Source organism: Cnephaeus nilssonii, assembly GCF_951640355.1.
Source record: "Cnephaeus nilssonii genome assembly, chromosome: 1".
Taxonomy (NCBI): domain Eukaryota; kingdom Metazoa; phylum Chordata; class Mammalia; order Chiroptera; family Vespertilionidae; genus Cnephaeus; species Cnephaeus nilssonii.
The window spans coordinates 30,503,829-30,522,409 of NC_137072.1; the positions used below are offsets into that span (position 1 = coordinate 30,503,829).

At 42.8% G+C, this 18,581-nt stretch overlaps 1 protein-coding gene across 7 annotated transcripts in view; it reads right to left on the reverse strand.

The window, feature by feature from the left end:
* Positions 1-18,125, reverse strand: part of IL15RA (interleukin 15 receptor subunit alpha) — a 44,806-nt gene extending 26,681 nt beyond the window's left edge. For 2 of the 7 annotated variants that reach the window (XM_079774233.1, XM_079774230.1), the window contains exon 1: positions 17,509-18,004. In XM_079774233.1, the coding sequence (XP_079630359.1) occupies positions 17,509-17,596 (88 nt within the window). In that variant the 5' untranslated portion in view covers positions 17,597-18,004. Of the gene's footprint in view, positions 1-17,508; positions 18,005-18,032 lie in introns of those variants that run through there. The other 5 variants (XM_079774234.1, XM_079774232.1, XM_079774231.1 and 2 more) reach the window with 4 other exon arrangements.
* Positions 18,126-18,581: the final 456 nt, after the last annotated feature.

Below are 18,581 nucleotides of genomic sequence, written 5' to 3' on the forward strand. Positions count from 1 at the left end.
CTGCCCTCCCCTGCTGGCCTGATTGCCCCCAACTGCTCTCCCCTGCAGACCTGGTCCCCCCCAACTGCCCTCCCCTGCTGGCCTGATCACCCACAACTGCCCTCCCCTGCCGGCCATCTTGTGGCGGCCATCTTGTGTTCACATGGAGGCAGCCATCTTTGAACACATGGGGGCGGCCATCTTGTGTGTTGGAGTGATGGTCAATTTGCATATTACCTCTTCATTATATAGGATGAGAACCAGCCCTGGCCAGTATAGTTCAATTGGCTGGGCATTGTCTCATGCACTGAAACGTTGCCAGTTTGATTCCTGGTCTGGGCACATGCCTGGGTCACAGGCTTGATCCCCAATAGGGGGTGTGCAGGAGGCAGCCAATCGATGGTTTACTCTCACATTGATGTTTCTCTCTCCATCTCCCTTACTCTTTCTCTCAAAAACCAATAAAAATATTTTTTTACTTAATCAATAAAGAAAAAGAATTAAAAAACATATTTTTTTAAAAGGTGAGGACCAGCCAATGTATTGTTCTACCATGTTCGCTCAAAAATAATATTGCTGGCCTATCCTTAAGATGAGGTCCTGTCCAATGCCAGAAAGAGTCTATTGCAGAAAAGGTTAAAAAGCAAAATTTTTCTTTAGCCACTTGAAACACTGTATGATCTTTTTTAAAATTAATTTTTCAATCAATTATAGTTGACATACACTATTAATTTAGTATCAGATGTATAGCATAGTGATTAGACATTTAGATAACTTAGAAAGTGATCACCCCCATAAGTCTACCTATCTGACACAACTGTATGATTTTTATATGCTTTTTCCTATTAATTCAATACATTTTAGGTTTTCTTACATGCAGAGATGAGCAAGAACTAGTTTCTGAGGCCAAGCTTTGCCTGAGGCAGTGAAGGTGGCTTAGAGTGGGCTGCGTTGGAAGGAAAGTCCCACACGGGGAAACTCTTCTGCAGCATTTTCCATTGTCCTGGAGCTTGTATGGACGTGTTGAGAAAGTATTGCCGCGCCCCCCACCCGGCAGAAACCAAGGTTACCAAGTTAGCAGGAAAGAACACATATCTGTGGGCTTCCTTCAGCTTCCTGGGAGCTGGCTTTTTGGTTCCAGGTGTGGAACCCTGAACAAGTCTCTGCTGAGCAGCTGGGACATCAGCAGGCAAGAAGGTTAGGACTCATCCAAGAGAACTGAGTGAAGCAATCTTTCTACTAAGGAGGGTTGTCTGAGGGGGAGACTGAATATAGTGGCAGTTAGATTCACAGACGAGGCAGACCAATCCAGAGAAAGCAGGTGAGAAGGAAGGAGAAAGCTGCTATTTAGTCAAAACTGACCCTGATCCTGCCTGACCAAAAGAAGGTTCAGGTTGCTGGAAAGCAGGCACAGATTCTATTGGGATAAATCAAATGAGAGTGGCTTATTTGAAGCATACAGAAAGAAATCAACATCACCTGAACACCCAGCTAGAGATCAGAGACATTTTCCAGGATGGATGGAGATTTGTGTTCCAGAATTCAGAATCCTCACATTCAGAGCTGTGGAAGCTGATCAAATTTTCCAGAATCCATCCCCCTCCAGGCCTGGTATACAGTTTAAGCTGGATAGGTGGCCAGGCTCACTTCATCCATTTGGGAGTTAGGCTGTCCACAGCACTATGAGGTAGCTGAATCATCAGTCTTTCAGACTAGAATTGCCTGATCCTAGCACGATCCTAAACTCAGCTATGAGAACAAATCGTATGCCAGCCAGCCATTAGACCAGCTCTATGTTTATCCTGAAGATCTACTCAGCATCTGTCAATACAGAGATGGCACAAAAATAAAATGAAGGGATGCCCTGGCTCATGTGGATCAGTTAGTGGAGCGTTGTCTCATGCACCGAAAGGTCACCAGTTTGATTTCTGGTCAAGGCACATGCCCAGGTTGTGGGTTCAGTCCTGGACCATATGGGAGGCAACCAATCAATCAGTGTTTCTCTCTCTCTCTCACTTTCCCTCTCTCCCTCCCTCCCTCCTCCCTCCCTCCCTGGCCAGTGTAGCTCTGTTGGTTACAGCATCCTCCCATGCACCGAAGGGTCTCAGGTTCGAGTCCCACTCAGGGCACATACCCAACTTGCAGGTGTGGTCCCTGGTCTGAGCACATATGATTCCTAGTCAGGGTGTGTATGGGAGGCAAACGATTGATGTTTCTCTCCCACATCCATGCTTCTCTTTCACATCCATGTTTCTCTCTCCCTCTCCCTTTCCTTCTCCCTTACTCTCTCTAAAGAATCAGTGAAAAACATATCCTCAGGTGAGGATTAAAAGAAAATAGTAATAAAAGGAAAAGCAAGCTGGGCTAGATAATGAGTAAACAGTGATGGTTTGCAGCTTCTGTAGACTTTCCTCCCAAGCCCATCTCTGCTGTTAAATCTGGGGGCAAAGGTATAAAGTCACTGTCATCTCTCCTTTTCTTCTTGAAAAATTTGTAGGAACTAGTCATCGTCCATGAGTGAAACGAACTCAATCCAGGTTTTGGAGGAAGAAATTAAAACTGTGGAAAGGGGAAGAGGATGAGTAGAATGTACCCTATGGTGTTGAACTAGAATTGAGGTTGGAGATATTAGTATGTAATTAGTGTGTATGTGTACACATATGTGTACATGAGTTTGTGTACCCTTGTGTGTCTGTGTGAGTGTATACATGCAAGTATGTACCTGCGTATGTGTGTGCTAATTTTGTCCTTTGATAGTGCCTAGAAGCAATGACATATTAGCAGAAAACACACTTGGTACCCAGATCTTGGTCTCTACAAAAAGTCATTGGAGCAAAGACTGATTTCAGGGTTAGGACAGGGAAAGCACGAGTGTGGAATATATTGTTCCAGGAAGTAAGGAAGTGCTCAAAGAATGATAGGAACATGTCAAAGGATGCAGTAGCCAGGTTGAACCAGCTCGTGTGAGCCAAATCTGGGGCAATTGGAGTATTAAAATAAAATAGTAACAGATTATGGAACAAAATAAAATTCCATAAGTTTGTACTAATATCAATAAATAAGTAAATTAATAAATTAATAAATTTGAGAGAAGAGAAAGCCCTTCTTACAGTAGATTGAAATTCACATTAGTAATATTGGGACAAATCAGTATCATATGCCTCCTGATGCAATTCACTCAGAAAGACACAGCATCACATCTGTGGTATTCTTCCCCAAATCTGATGAACCTAAATTGATGGATATGCTAAAAATAGTTGTCTTGCTTAGCCTGTGTGGCTCGGTGGTTAAGCATTGACCCATGAACCAGGAGGTCACAGTTCGATTTCCAGTCAAGGCACATGCCCGAGTTGCGGGCTCAATCCCCAGTAGCGGGTGTGCAGGAGGCAACTGATCATGAGTCTCTCTTATCATTGATGTTTCTATCTCTCTTTCTCCCTTCCTCTCTGAAATCAATAAATATGTAATGAAATATTTAGGCATAAAGAGACATAATGTCTCCAAATTACTTTTTTAAAAAATTAATCTTTATTGTTGAGATTATTACAGATGTTCCTCTTCTTTCCTCCCATAGCTCCCCTCCACCTGGTTCCCACCCCACCCCAGGCCCTTGCCACCCTATTGTGTCCATAGGTAATGCATACATGCATATAAGATCTTTGTCTAATCTCTTCCCGCATGCCCCCCCCCGCCCCAACACACACACACACACTCCCTTCCCTCTGAGAATCGTCAGGCTGTTCCATTTCCATGCCTCTGATTCTATTCCATTCACCAGTTTATTCTGTTCATCAGATTTTTCATTTGATTTTTAGATTCACTTGTTGATAGATATTTATTTGTTGTCACTTTGTTGTTCATATTTTTTATCCTTACCTTTTTCTTCTCCTTCCTCCTCTTAAAGAATACCCTTCAGCATTTCATATAATACTGGTTTGGTGGTAATGAATTCCTTTAGCTTTTTCTTGTCTGTGAAGTTCTTTATCTGACCATCAATTCTAAATGATAGCTTTGCTGGGTAGAGTATTCTTGGTTGTAGGTTCTTGCTATTCATCACTTTGAATATTTCTTGCCACTCCCTTCTGGCCTGCATAGTTTCTGTTGAGAAATCAGCTGACAGTCGTATGGGCACTCCCTTGTAGGTAACTAACTGTTTTTCTCTTGCTGCTTTTAAGATTCTCTCTTTGTCTTTTGTCCTTGGCGTTTTAATTATGATGTGTCTTGGTGTGGTCCTCTTTGGATTTCTCTTGTTTGGGGTTCTCTGCGCTTCCTGGACTTGTAAGTCTATTTCTTTCACCAGGTAGGGGAAGTTTTCAGTCATTATTTCTTCAAATAGGTTTTCAGTATCTTGCTCTCTCTCTTCTTCTGGCACCCCCATACTTCAGATGTTGGTACACTTAAAGTTGTCCCAGAGGCTCCTTACACTATCTTCATATTTTTGGGTTCTTTTTTCTTTTTGCTTTTCTGGATGGGTGTTTTTTGCTTCCTTGTATTTCAAGTCATTGATTTGATTCTCAGGATCCTCTAATCTACTGTTGAATCCCTGTATATTATTCTTTATTTTAGTCAGTGTATGCTTAATTTCTAACTGGTATTTTCCTTTTTTTTTTTTTTTTTTTTTTTTTTGGCATTCTCACTAAGATCCTTAAAAGTCTCACTAAGTTCCTTGGAGGTTTCTAAAAGATTCTTGAGTAACCTTATAACTGTGGTTTTTAACTCTATCCAGTAGTTTGCTTTCTTCCATTTCTTATATTTGTGACATGTTTATTTGTCTCTGCATTTTGGCTGCTTCCCTGTGTTTGTTTCTATGTATTGGGTAGCTGATAAGTCTCCTTGAGTTGATAGAGTGGCCTTGTGTAGTAGGTGTCCTATAGGGCCCAGTGGCTCAGCCTCCCAAATCACCTGAGGTGTATACTCTTGGTGTACCCTTTTTTGGGCTGTGTGCACAGTTTTGTTGTAGTTGCTGTTGTTGTCACTGGGAGGAATTGACCTCCAGGCCAATTGGCTGTGAGGACCAGCTGCAATTACAATGGGAAAGTTGCTGTGCAGGAGACACCCTTATGGAGCAGGACTTGCTTCAGTGGGGATTTTGTGCTCACTGAGTCTGCCCCTTGAGTGTGTTGCTTATGGATGTGAAGAGTTGTAATCTGGTATGGTCTCACACTGACCACTGGGTACACTGGCTCTTGGATCTCCATGGAGATGCAAAGTCAGCCACTGCCCGGGGCCATCCAGCAGGAGCTACAGAGAGATCAGCAGATTCCTCCTCTTTGTATCAGGTTTGGAAGTGCCCAGACGAGGCCCAGCTGTGAAGCAAGGCAGGCTGGTTCTGGTGCTATTTTTTGGGTCTTTCATTGACTGGTTTGGGGCTCACTGACTCAGCTGCAGCTTGTTTGACAGGTTTTTAGCCTGAGAAAGGACGGACCATTCATAAGCAAAATCCGATTTGCATAGCTTGGGTGGGATTGTAAATTGGGTAGGGCGGGGTCTCAGGGAATCATCAGGGTGGAGCAAACAGAAATGGCTGCCAGTCAGCCCTGCACTGGGGAGGTTCCAGCATGGGAACAATGACCTCTGTGAGTACCTCCATCTGGAAGAAAGCTGCCCCCGAGTTCCTGCTCCAATGCCAGACAGTCCAGTTTCTCCCCATATGTGTCTGGGTCCCCCAGAGCCTCGCCCGGCACTGGAGCTCAGAGGAAGTGGGAGTTTGTAAATTCAGTTCGTGGTGCAGGCCTATTAAGAGGAGCAGCTGGGTCTCCAGCAGCCTGCATGTCTCTCAGCCCCAATCCGCACTGATTTTTACAGTCCGTAGTTCTTACTGCCCATAGTGACTTCTTTCTCCAGCTCTGGGACCCTGGGCTGGGAGTCTGGTGTGGGGCTGGGACTCCTTGCTCCTCCAGGCAGCCTCTGTAGAGGCGATCTCCCTCCCAATTAAAAAAGATTAAAAAAGCGGCACATCCGGGTGCTGGACCAGCCCGTTCTGTGCCTCCACACCTCCTACCAGTCTCAGTGTGCTTTCTTCTTTACCTCTCTAGTTGTAGTCCTTCTACTCAGCCAGCTTTCCCGCGGTTCTGGATGATAGTTGTTCTGTATTTTAATTGTAATTTTGATGTGGTTGTGGGAGGCAGCAAGTACAGGTGTTTACCTATGCTGCCATCTTGGTTTTCTCCATCCCCAAATTACTTTTAAATGCTTTATATTCTAAAGTTTAGAATAAAATACATATGGGTAGAAAGGAGAAATTATAGAGTAAATGGGGCAAAATATAAGCAGTTGGTGAATCTGGGTTTTGTACTATTCTTGCAACTTTATTATACATTTGAGGTTATAATATAATAAATAAGTTTAAAAATAAGCAAAGTTAGTATATAAATAAAAACCACTTGAGCCCTGGCTGGGTGGTTCACTTGGTTGGAGTGTCGTCCCATACACTAAAAGCTTGTGGGTTCAGTTCCAGTCAGGGCACATACCTAGGTTGCAGGTCAATCCTGGTCAGGATGCCTATAAGAGGCAACAGGTTGATGTTTCTCTCTTTCTCTCTCCCTCTCTCTCTCAAATCAATAAAAACATATCCTCGGGTGGCATGTGGGGCCCTTTTTTGAGGATTCCTCTTGAAGGAAACTCTAAGAACCTTTGAAAACTCAGCCAAGATTATCTTCGGTCAGGAAAATTTTCTTTAATTTCCCTAACTGGTTTTCATAGTGCAAACTTTTCCTTTTTTCTTGTCTAATATTCACACCTTTTATAGTTCCTTTTTAATTTCCAGGGTCCAATAGTAGTGTTTTCACTCTTTCTATTTTTGGTGTTTTGTGGTTTTGTGTTTTTTTTTAATCCTCAATCTAGGATATTTTCCCCATTGGTTTCCAGAAAGAATTGAAGGGAAGGAGGAGTGAGTGGGGGTGGGGGGGGTGGGAGGAGAGAAAGAGGGAAAGAGAGAGAGAGAGACAGAGAGAGACAGAGAAACATCAGCATGAGAGAGACAAATCGGTTGGCTGCCTCCCACTCATGCCCCTGCCGGGACTGGGGAACCTGCAATTGAAGAATATGCCATTGACTGGGAATTGAACCTGTGACCCTTCAGTTGGCAGGCTGTCGGTGTAACCACTGAGCAAAACTGGGCAGGGCTACATTTGCCATTTGATTGTAGCTTTGGTTTGCTGTGTGCATTCACCATTGCCATATCGGAGCCCTTGCTCTGCTACATGAACTCTGCTCCTAACTACCTTCATCTTCATCTTTGGTCCTCTATCCCAATAGTTTTCAAAAATGAGTGGGCATCAAAGCCACCTGCAGGGCTTGTTAAAATACAGAGTGCTGGATTCTCCTCTCAGAGCTCATGAGTCAGTAGGACTCAGGGATAGCTGCTTGTTCATACCTTTCTTAGTTAATGGCATTGATTACATCATTGAGGGTTTCTTTTATAGGTTCCTCTTGATGTGCTGTTCTAATACTTTTTAATTGGATCTAGTTCCCCCTCTGTTGTCTCAAATCAATCTGTCCCGTGTGTGTGTGTGTGTGTGTGTGTGTGTGTGTGTGTGTGTGTAGCTTAGCAGTACCATGGTTTTAACTTCATACTACCCAAATCTTAAATCTGCATCTGTGATGCTTTCCTGTAAGTTCACATAGCTGGTTACCTAGAGGATGTGGGATATAGTGGGATGAATGAAAATAAAACTCAGCTCTAGAAATTTGGCAGTTGACCAGAATGGATAGGTCCATTAAAATGCTAGACTCTGCTCTATGATAAAATGTTCCTCCCTTCTGAGGGAACCAGAATTGACCTTGGATCTTTGGACCTCTTAGGTAATATTATATTATTGGTGACTGGACAGTCTCCATTCAGCCACAGATCAGTGATTCCAGAGAACATGAGAGACATGAAGTCCCTAGAGGAAAAGGCTAGGTCTATTCAGATATTCGATTTCTTCATGATTTAGTCTTGGTAGAGTTTGTATATTTAGAAGTTTGTCCATTTCATCTAGGTTACCCAATTTGTTAGTGTACAATTGTTCATAGTACTCTCTTATAGTTCTTTTTATTTTCTATTGAATTTATTGGGGTAACATTAGTTAATAAAATTATATAGGTCTCAAGTATACAATCCTAAAATGCATCATCTGTATATTGTATTGTGTGTTTACCACCCCAATCAATTTAATTTTTAAAATAAAGATAACCAATTATCTTATTAAGATTTATTATAAATAGTCCATTTTTTCCAGCTCTATCATAAAATAAGTTGCCATATTTTGTCTCTTTTTAGGACATTTTATTTCATTGATTTCGTTTCTATCTCTATACCATAATTCAATTAGTAAGTGCTGACAGCTAGTTTGGGAGAATTGACATCCTTATGGTATTTAGTCTTCGTATCTGAAAAGTAAATCTTTTATTATTTAGGTTTCTTTTTAAAAGTTTTATCATTGTCTACATAAGGGACTGAAAAGTTTTGTTGGTTTATTACTAGGTACTTAATTTTTTATTGTATGCGCTTTTGTAAAATAATTGTGTATTCTGCAACCTTGCTAAACTCACTTAGTCTAATTGTATTTTGGTAGATTCCATAGGATTTTCTATGAAGATGATTATGTCATGGATTATTTGAGTATATTTCATAATTCTATTTCATCTCCCTTTTAGCTAACTATCTACAACTTCTTGTTGTATTATTTTAGTGGTTGCTTTAAGGTTTATAGTATATATCTTTACCTTTTCATGGTTTATCTCCAAGTGACATTACACAACTTCACATATCCTATCTAATAAAGAGGGAATATGCTAATTGACCCTCACGCTGTCACAAAGATGGTGGCTCCCACAACCAATAAGGAGGGAATATGTTAATTGACTGCCCTGTCCTCAAAGATGGTGCTGTCCATAGCCAATAAGGAGAGAATATGCTAATTGACTGCCCTGCCCTCAAAGATAGCGGCGCCCACAGCCAATAAGGAGGAAATATGTTAATTGACTGTCCCACCCTCAAAGATGGTGGCACCCATAGCCAATAAGGAGGGAATATGCTAATTGACTACCACACCCACAAAGATGGCTGCACCCACAGCCACAAGATGGTGACACCGAGTCTCCTCAGCCCCACCGGGGCGGCAGGTGCGCAGCAAGGCTGGGCCCGCCTCCAGGCACCCAGGGCTGGCCTGAGGCACAGGCAAGCCTTGGATGGCGGCTGCCCAGCCGCCCAGGGCCACCCAAGGTTCAGGTAGCCAGGGCCAGCCAAGGCTTGCGCTGCTGTCAGTGGCAGCAGCAGAGGTGTGATGGGGAATCGCCTTCCTCTGATCACTGGGTCACCTCCCACCCCTGAGGGCTCCCGGACTGTGAGAGGGGGCAGGCTGGGCTGAGGGACCCTCCCCTGCAGTGCATGAATTTTCATGCATCAGGCCTCTAGTATAGTATAAGAACCTTAAACAATATATTTCCATTTTTCTTGCCCCAATCCTTGTACTATTATTGTCATACATTTTGCTTCTACATATATTATAAACACCACAACAGCAACACATTTTTATTATTTTTGTTTTAAGCAGTTATTATATATTTTACTGGCTAGAGATTTTTTAAAATATATTTTTTATTGATTTTTTTTACAGAAAGGAAGGGAGAGGGATAGAGAATTAGAAATATCAATGAGAGAGGAACTTCGATTAGCTGCCTCCTGCACACCTCCTACTAGGAATGTGCCCACAACCAAGGTACATGCCCTTGACCAGAATCGAACCTGGGACCTTTCAGTCCATAGGCCAACACTCTATCCACTGAGCCAAACAAGTCAGGGCTTGGCTAGAGATTTTAATAGATGTTTTCACTGTTTTATTCATCATTTCTGGGTGTTTGGTAGCAAGAGGGTTTTTCAGAAACCTCTACTTTGTCATTTTGCTGAAAAAAGAAGTCTACCAATGGTTTTTCCATTTTGAATAGTCCTCAAAGAAAGATAAATGCATGATTACTTCATATATGAATGCACAAGAATATCAATATCCTGCATCCAACCCAATCAGCCAGTTACTTATTTTACAAAGCTAGACTCTCATAAGTATACAAAGTTCATGTACTCAGAGTGGGGGGAGGGTCCCTCAGCCCGGCCTGCACTCTCTTGCAGTCCGGGAGCCCTTGGGGGATGTCTGACTGCCAGCCTAGGATGTCCTAAGCTGGCAGTCAGACATCCTTAGTGCTGCCTCAGAGGTGGGGGAGGCTTCTGCCACTGCTGCTGCGCTTGCCAGCGGTGAGTTCGGCTTCTGGCTGAGCGGCGCTCCCCCTGTGTGAGAGCACTGACCACCAGGGGGCAGCTCCTGCATTGAGCATCTGCCCCCTGGTGGTCAGTGCACATCATAGCGACCAGCCGTTCCACCATTTGGTCAATTTTCATATTACCCTTTTATTATATAGGATAGTAGATAGTGCATTTGATTGTATCAGTAACCTTTCATTGAGGCTTTAATCACATCTTTTTATACTTCAACGATAATTTCTCTTTACATTCATTCTTTTATAACATTGTTCCCTGGATATTCAATGTAAGCAAGTCTCACCTTTTTAATAATATTGTAAGCTCCTTGATGGTGGTGGATATATTTTAAAGTCCTCTGGTACTCACAGAGTTAAACCTGACATGCGATGGTGTTTCCTGAAGTTAGTTAGTGGCTTGTGAATATATAGAGTGGGATGGAAATAGGAGTAAACTTACTAGTAAGGTTCTTGAAATATCAAAACTCTTAAATTGTCTAAAAAAAATATATAGCAAGTCTTAACGATCATTTAAATGAAGTCACTAAAATAGTGCATAGGGCCACACCTGTTTCTACTTCCCAGAACTTGTGAATCAGGCTTTTTTTACCAAGTTGGTTTACAAAATTTAATACAAGTAAGTAGCTCTGGCCTAGTCTCATTTTCGGAGTTAAAAAGTTATCAGGTTAGCATGCCCCTCCTGTTCTTTAAGGAGAGTCAGAACCCATTCCAATATTTTATTTCTCTTATTCTACCATTTAAAGGCCCACAACATGCCAATTGTAGGATACAAAGAAGTATGCCATGTAATTTCTGCTCTCAAGAAATGCAGTGTGGCCCTGACCGGTTTGGCTCAGTAGATAGAGCGTCAGCCTGCGGACTGAATGGTCCCGGGTTCGATTCCAGTCAAGGGCATGTACCCTGGTTGCAGGCACATCCCCAGTGGTGGGTGTGCAGAAGGCAGCTGATCGATGTTTCTCTCATCGATGTTTCTAGCTTTCTGTCCCTCTCCCCTCCTCTCTGTAAAAAATAAATAAAATATATTTTTATAAAAAAGAAATGCAGTGTGAAACTGATGTATTTAAAACATAAAGAGCTCTGTGTTCATAGTAATCTATTTTCTTTCATAATTTTTCTAGTTGAAATGCCAACCAAGCCAACCCACTTCCTCTGGCACTCACTGTAACTACCAACTGTACTCAGGTCATTGCCCTTAACTCATCTATTCTTTCTGTCTCAGGCTCATTTACTGAGCTCCCCAATCTACTTTTTGTGTGATAGGTAAATTCATCATAGTTCAAGTCCTTAAATAATGCTTTTTCAAGTCTTGGATGAGTTGAATGAAAGTTGAAGGAGCGAACAAAAGGGAAAGAATGAAATACATTTTATACTCATAGAACTCAGGAGGAAATCTGCCCCTCCTCTCTTCCTTATTGACACTGTCTTGGTTCAGGATTTCATCACCACTTACTGGAACTATTGCAAAAGCCTCCAACTTAGCTTCCTGCCTCCAGACCCTCTAAGCTACAGTTAATTCTCCACACTCTTTACACTCTTATACCACTCAACTCCAATGATGTTTCCTTTGCCCAGAAACCTTCAATGGCTTCCTACGGTGCAGGAGAAAATTAAGTCTTTCCAAATAGAAAGTATTCAGATAACATCAATCCTGTGTAATGAGTAATACTGAGTGATTCCAAGAGTATATACTTGGGGATTTTATACATTTATTCAAACAGTTATATACTACTAGAGGCCCAGTGCACAAATTCGTACATGGGTGGGGTCTGGCCGGCTCTCTCCGATCGGGGCTGATTGGGCTGGGCTGGCCGAGGGGAGGGGCCGTGGGCAGTTGGTGGCTGGCCCTGCCCCCTGGTTGAACTCCCAGTTGAACTCTCAGTTGAGGGGACAATTTGCATATTAGCCTTTTATTATATAGGATTTGGTAAAATCATTTGGCAAAATTAATATAGCCCAAAACAAGTTTGTTGAAGTGATGATTTGATTGAAAAAGAATATCCCCAGAAACATTGTCTTTTTTTTTTTTTAGAATTTGAGGTGTTTCCCCTTGCCTTTTTTACTCTGTGTAGCTAGTTTTCATCCAATTATTCCTACTCTGTGTGTTTAGAACATCAAACATTTTGAAACAACCTAAATATCTAACCATCTAGAGGCAACTGAAGCCTACACACAGCTCCAACAATAAATAATTGGGTTTTGTGTGTTTTTTTTTTTTTTTTTTTGAGAGAGAGAGAGATGGGAGAGAGAAGAGAGAGAGAAACATCCATCAGTTGCCTCCTGTACGTGCCTGGACTGGGGATTGAACCAACAACCTGGGTATGTGCCCCAATTAGGAATGTAGCCCGCCACCTTTTGGTGTACCAGATGCTCCAACCAACTGAGCCACACTATCCAGGGCAATATGAATTGCTTAAACAAATTGTAAAGAATTATAAAATGTATGTATAGTATGCACACATGTTATATGCAGTGACCTTATAATAATTTATTTTGAGCAATTTGCAAAATATGTAAAGTCATGAAAACATTGCCAAACAAGGAGATCAGCTATAATTTAAAATGAATGATAAAAAATCCAAAATTCTAGATCTTGATTGTGTTATTTTGTGGTTTTATTTTACTTTTCTTATTACAAAACAATTGAAAATACTAGCACCATCCTCTAACCAACTGAGCTAACTGGCTAAGCACAATTCAAAATATGATAGAAAAGCGAGGAAAGGCAGACAAAGACACAGACACAAACAATTCATAGCTCTCTGGTTAATACAGTTACTTCTAGATCTTCTAGCAAAAATGATCATATGATGCATACTATTTTAAAGCAACTCCATTGTATTTATGCAGTCCTCCACTGTTGAACATTTAGGTTGATTTTAACAAATCCTATATTTTTTGTACATTTAAGTTTTCATCACTTTTTTGCTATTAGTAGTAGCACAAAGCAATAATAACTAGATAAAACTGATTTGAAATAAAATAATACAAGGTTTGGGCAAAACCCCCCATAGTTCTGAAAAATGGTTTAGATTTTTTTGATTTAAATTTTTCATTGTTGACACTATTACAAATGTCCCCTATTCCACCTTCCCCTTTGCCTACCTCTACCCTGACTCCACCATCCCATCCTATTCCCTCCCCACACTATTGTCTGTGTCCATGGGCTGTGCATATATGTTTCTTAGCTAATTCCTTCACCTTCCTTTATCCAGTCACCCTCATCCCCCTACCCACTGACATTTGTCAGTATGTTCCATGTATCCATGCCTCTGGTTCTATTTTGTTTGTCAGTTTATTTGTTCATTAGATTCCATATATCAGTGAGATCATATGGTATTTGTCTTTCTCTGACTGGCTTAATTCGCTTAGCATAATAATTTCCAGGTCCATCCATGCTGCCACAAAGAGTAAGATTTCCTTCTATGTAGTATTCCATTGTGTAAATGCAATGCAGCTTTTATATCTATTCATTTACTTGTGGGCACTTGGACTATTTCCAGATCTTGGCTATTGTAAATAATGTTACTATGAACATAAGGGTGCATATATTCTTTCTGATTGGTGTTTTGGGATTCTTAAGATATATACCCAGAAGTGGGATTGCTGAGTCAAAAGGCTGTTCCATTTTTAATTTTTTTAAGGAAACTCCATACTGTTTTCCACAATGGCTGCACCAATCTGCATTCCCACCAACTAGGGTTCCCTTTTTCCCCACATTCTCACTAGCACTTCTGGTAGGTGTGAGGTGATACCTCATTGTCATTTTAATTTGTATCTCTCTGATGATTAGTGATGTTGCTTATTTTTTCATATGTCTATTTGCCATCAGTATGTCCTCTTTGGAGAAGCGTTTATTCAGGTCATTTGCCCATTTTTGGATTGTTTGTGACTTCCTGGAGTTAAGTTGTATTAGTTCTTTATATATTTGGGGGATTAACCCCTTATCAGATGAATCATTGGTGAATATGTTCTCCCATATGCACTAACCACCAATACACTAACCACCCCCAATGCACTAACACTCTGTACAAACCAGCACTAGTGAGCAGGGATATTTATCTTTACACAAATGACCTGCCCAAGATGATGAATTTCCCTCCAAATCAGGCCTTTTGAATAAGAACAGACAGATGACAACTTGCTGTCTAGTAGCACTGTAAACTAGCAGGAACAGATCTGAGACTGTATTATTTTCTCACCTAGGGATAAGAAATGGGCTGCTCTTTATACTTTACTAGAGGCCCAGTGCACGAAATTCATGCATGGGTAGGGTCCCTAGTGGCTGCCAGCCGCTGGCTGGGGCCTCCTTTCCTGCAGTTGGCTGGCTGGCCCCGTCCCCTGGTCGAACTCCCAGTTGAACTCCCGGTTGAGGGGACAATTTGCATAGGCTTTTATTATTAGTATATAAGATAACCAGGATCATACTACCAAGTAACAAATTTAATTATTTGAATCTCTTCTACTTAAAAAAATTAGGTATTCTCTGCTCTACTAGCTCTTTATCCATCTTACTGATACCACATTGTCTTGATTACTGTAACTTTATAATTAGTTTCAAAATCAGAAGTGTTGTTCTTCGAATTCCGTTCTTTTTCAATTTTTTTGGTTATACTACATCTTTTGCATTTTCATGTGAATTTTGGAATCAGTTTGTTAATTTCTACAATAAAGCCTGCTGGAATTTTGATTTGTGGAGAATTGCCACCTTAATGATATTGATTTGCTCAGTCCATGAACATGGTATATTTCTCCATTTGTTAGATCTTTAAATTTCTCTCAGCAATAGTTTGTAGGTTTCAGTGTACAGGTGATCATTTCCAGTCTTTTGTCACATATATCCCTAAGTATTTCACACTTTTTGATGCTATAGCAAATTATACTTTTTTTAAAAATGTCGTTTTCCAATTGCTTATTGCTAATATATAGAACTATAAATGATATTTGTATATTGGTGTTTTGTCTACTACAATCAATCCAAACATAAAGGGATGACTGATGCTTTGTTGCTTTTTTTTTTTAAGTTATAATATCTATTCAGCAGAATAATCTTTTCAACAAATGGTGCTGGAACAATTGGATAGTTACATACAAAAACAAACAAATAAACAAGCAAAACAAAAAGAAACCGAACCAAAGCAATACTGCTATTGGGAATGTAAAACAGTGCAATTACTTTGAAAAATGGTTTGTCAGTTTCTTTCACAAATTAAACATCATGTGTCATATGATCCAGCCACTCCTAGTCATTTTCTCTACTAAAGAGAAAAAAATGCCTATGTCTACACAAGAACCTACATGTGAATGTTCATAGCAGCTCTTTATACAATAGCCCAAAACCAAAACAAAGTAAATGTCCATTAACAAGTGAATGAATAAACAAACTGTGTGATATCCATGCAATGGAATAGTACTCAGCAATAAAAAGAAAGGAACTATTGATGCACGTTACAGTGTGGATGGATTCTTAGAATAGTTACAATGAAAGAAAGAATCCAGACAAGAAAGGGTACATACTATGGTTGCATTTATATAAAATTCTAGAAGATACAACAAAATAACAGAAAGCAGATGATGTCTGCCTGGGTGACAGAGCCCTTTGGGAGGTAAGGAGTATGAAGGACATGAAGAAACTTCTGGTAATGATTATTATGTTTATTCTCTTGATCGTGGTGATTGATTCATGAGTGTATACATTTAACTTTAAATTTATCAAATCGTTCAATCTAAACGTATGCAGTTTATCTGTTAATTATCCCTCAGTAAAGCTGTTTAAAAAAACTAAGAAACATGAGGAGTTATCAGATGGCAGCAAGAACCTTGTGAGGTTAAAGAGCAATGTTGTAGTTGATGAGCTTTAAAAATCTTGACGGCAGTTTTGCTCTCTGCACTTTGACAGCTCATCTTTGCTGGGTTCTGACTAAAGCTGCATTTTCTTTCACATTGTGCAATTGAGTTGCCCCAGTCCACTGGCTGTCTCCTACATCTCCTTAGGGATCATGCAGGACACTGGTTAGCCAGTTGGGAGGATCTGAACAAATTACCAATATAACTCACATTCTCTGATGTGGGAAAAGTCCAAACATAGTCTTACAAAAATAAAACTTCATAGAATCCACAGAGCTATGGAGTTAACACCAACCCAGCCAGGATGGATGGCTCTGATCAAGTACTGGCTAGACTGGTCTGACTGACTGACTGGATGTAAATGATTGGGAGTCTTGCCTTAAACACACACACACACACACACACACACACACACACACACACACGAGAGAGAGAGAGAGAGAGAGAGAGAGAGAGAGAGAGAGAGAGAGAGAGACGGAAGTAAACTATTATGGATTTACTAATCCCTGGGGAGTCCATGGATGCCTTTCAGTGGGTCCATGACCCCAAAATCATATGCAAGTTTTGTAAGTATATGCTTTTTTTCCCCCTGGGGAGAGAGTACATAGCTTTCATCAGACCCTCAAAGAGCTCCCAGACTAAAAAAGATTAAGAAGAGCCAACGTGGAAAAATCCAGACCTATCTATTATTTCCTCTACCTCCCAGGAGAAAAATGTATCCGTCACTCATTCTGTTCTTCCCGCTGAGATTACATCCATGCGACCTACACCAAACCATCACCAACAATTTCATTTCTTCGCTTTTGCCTGGGAGCGCTTACTCCATGCTGCCCTACTATCCTGTGACCCGGCACAGTTCCCAGCTGCTTAAGAATCTGGAGTTGTTTCCAGGTTCCCAGATGTGCAATCTGCCCGACGCCTTTTCTCTCCCCAGGGACGCAGTTCCTAGCCGATCCTACTACTGCCCACGCGTGTTATTTGCTTTTGTCTGAGGGTGTTGATGGGGTCGTCTTCCTCGACCTCGGCGGGGACTGCCTGCTTTGCAACAGTGGCACAGCTTTCCTTCTGGGGCTCGGGGAACCGCGCTCGTGGTTTCTCGAAATTGCTGTAAAACTCCAACTCGGATACCCCATTGCAAGCCCCGGGGTTTCCCCTTTGCCTTGGAAATCGGGAAGAAGCTGTATTAAAAGCCTCGTCTCGCAGCCCCCTCCCTCGGGGTGGGTCGGGGCGCAGGGACCGGCGCTCAGATCCTAGCCACCGCTCCCTCCACGTGTTCCCCGCACGCGGGTGCCGCGCCCCCTCCCTGGCAGGCGTTCACCCTTTCCTATCCCACCGACTCCCGGCCGCTGAAGGTGGGGAGCTCAGTGCAGTCCCTCGGCGGCGCCCCCGCCTCCTCCCGCTGCCCCAAGGGCGCACGCCTTTCCCTACCCGGCGTCTGCGGCGGCCGGAGCAGCAGGAGCAGCAGCAGCACCGGGAGTTCGCTGGCCCAGCGGTCCCGGAGCGGCTGGCGGGCCATGGCCTTGCCCTCGCCGGCACCTCCAGGTGCCCAAGGGTCCGGGAGGAGGCGACGGGCACAGCTCTCGGGACTAGCCGCCCCGCGAGTCGCATTCGCTTTCGCTTTTACTTTAGACCCCGGAGGGCTGGAGAGAGGTGAGGAGCGTGACAGACCTGTGACTCAGCATCCCCACCGCTCCTCTGGAAAAAGCCGGGCGGCCGCGGGGTCCCGGGCTGCCGCGGCAGGTCCCGGAGCCGCGCGGAGCAGCGTCCCGGACAGTCCCCTGCGGAGGACTGGACCCCTGCCCCCCTGCTCTCCTCGCCTCTCGTCCCCCTGCTCTCCTCGCCTCTCGTGACTCCAGAAGCACAGTGGGTCTCGGGTCCCAACGCAGAGGGAGTGGGTAAAGCCATCCGGAAGCAAGGTCTTTCCAGTAAACGCGGCCGGTGGGCGTTCACACCTGACCTCTGTTCCAGTCCTTGACCTCCGGTCGCTCCGACTTCACCTTCCAAGTTTCCCTTCATTCCTAGACCGTGGGCTAGCGGGCGAGTGGCTCTGCGCTCCCTCCACCAGTCTGATCCGATATTACGGTGGGGGAACGAACCTCATTGGCCGGTGGCCCCGGCGGTGTCGCCCCGGTGCGGCTGGCCACGTCGCCTGCAGCGGATCGCAGCCCATGCCACCTGTTCATGCCTGCTGGAGCCGGGTTTACTGGAAACCAGTACAGTATCACAACGAGGACATTGACACCGACACAAATCATAGCCATATTCGAATTTTGTCAGTTTTCTGTGCATTCATTTGTGTGTGTTTAGTTCTGTGCAGTTTTGTCAAACACACACAGGATAGATAGGTAGATAGATGAGATCTGTGACCACCATTGCCAAGACTAAAGTGTTCCCCTCCCAGGATCTCTCCTGTTACCCTTTTATAGCCACAGCCACCTTCCTTTCTCTCCCTGTCCCTGAGCCCTGGCAACCACTGATCTTTTTCTCCATCTCTATAATTT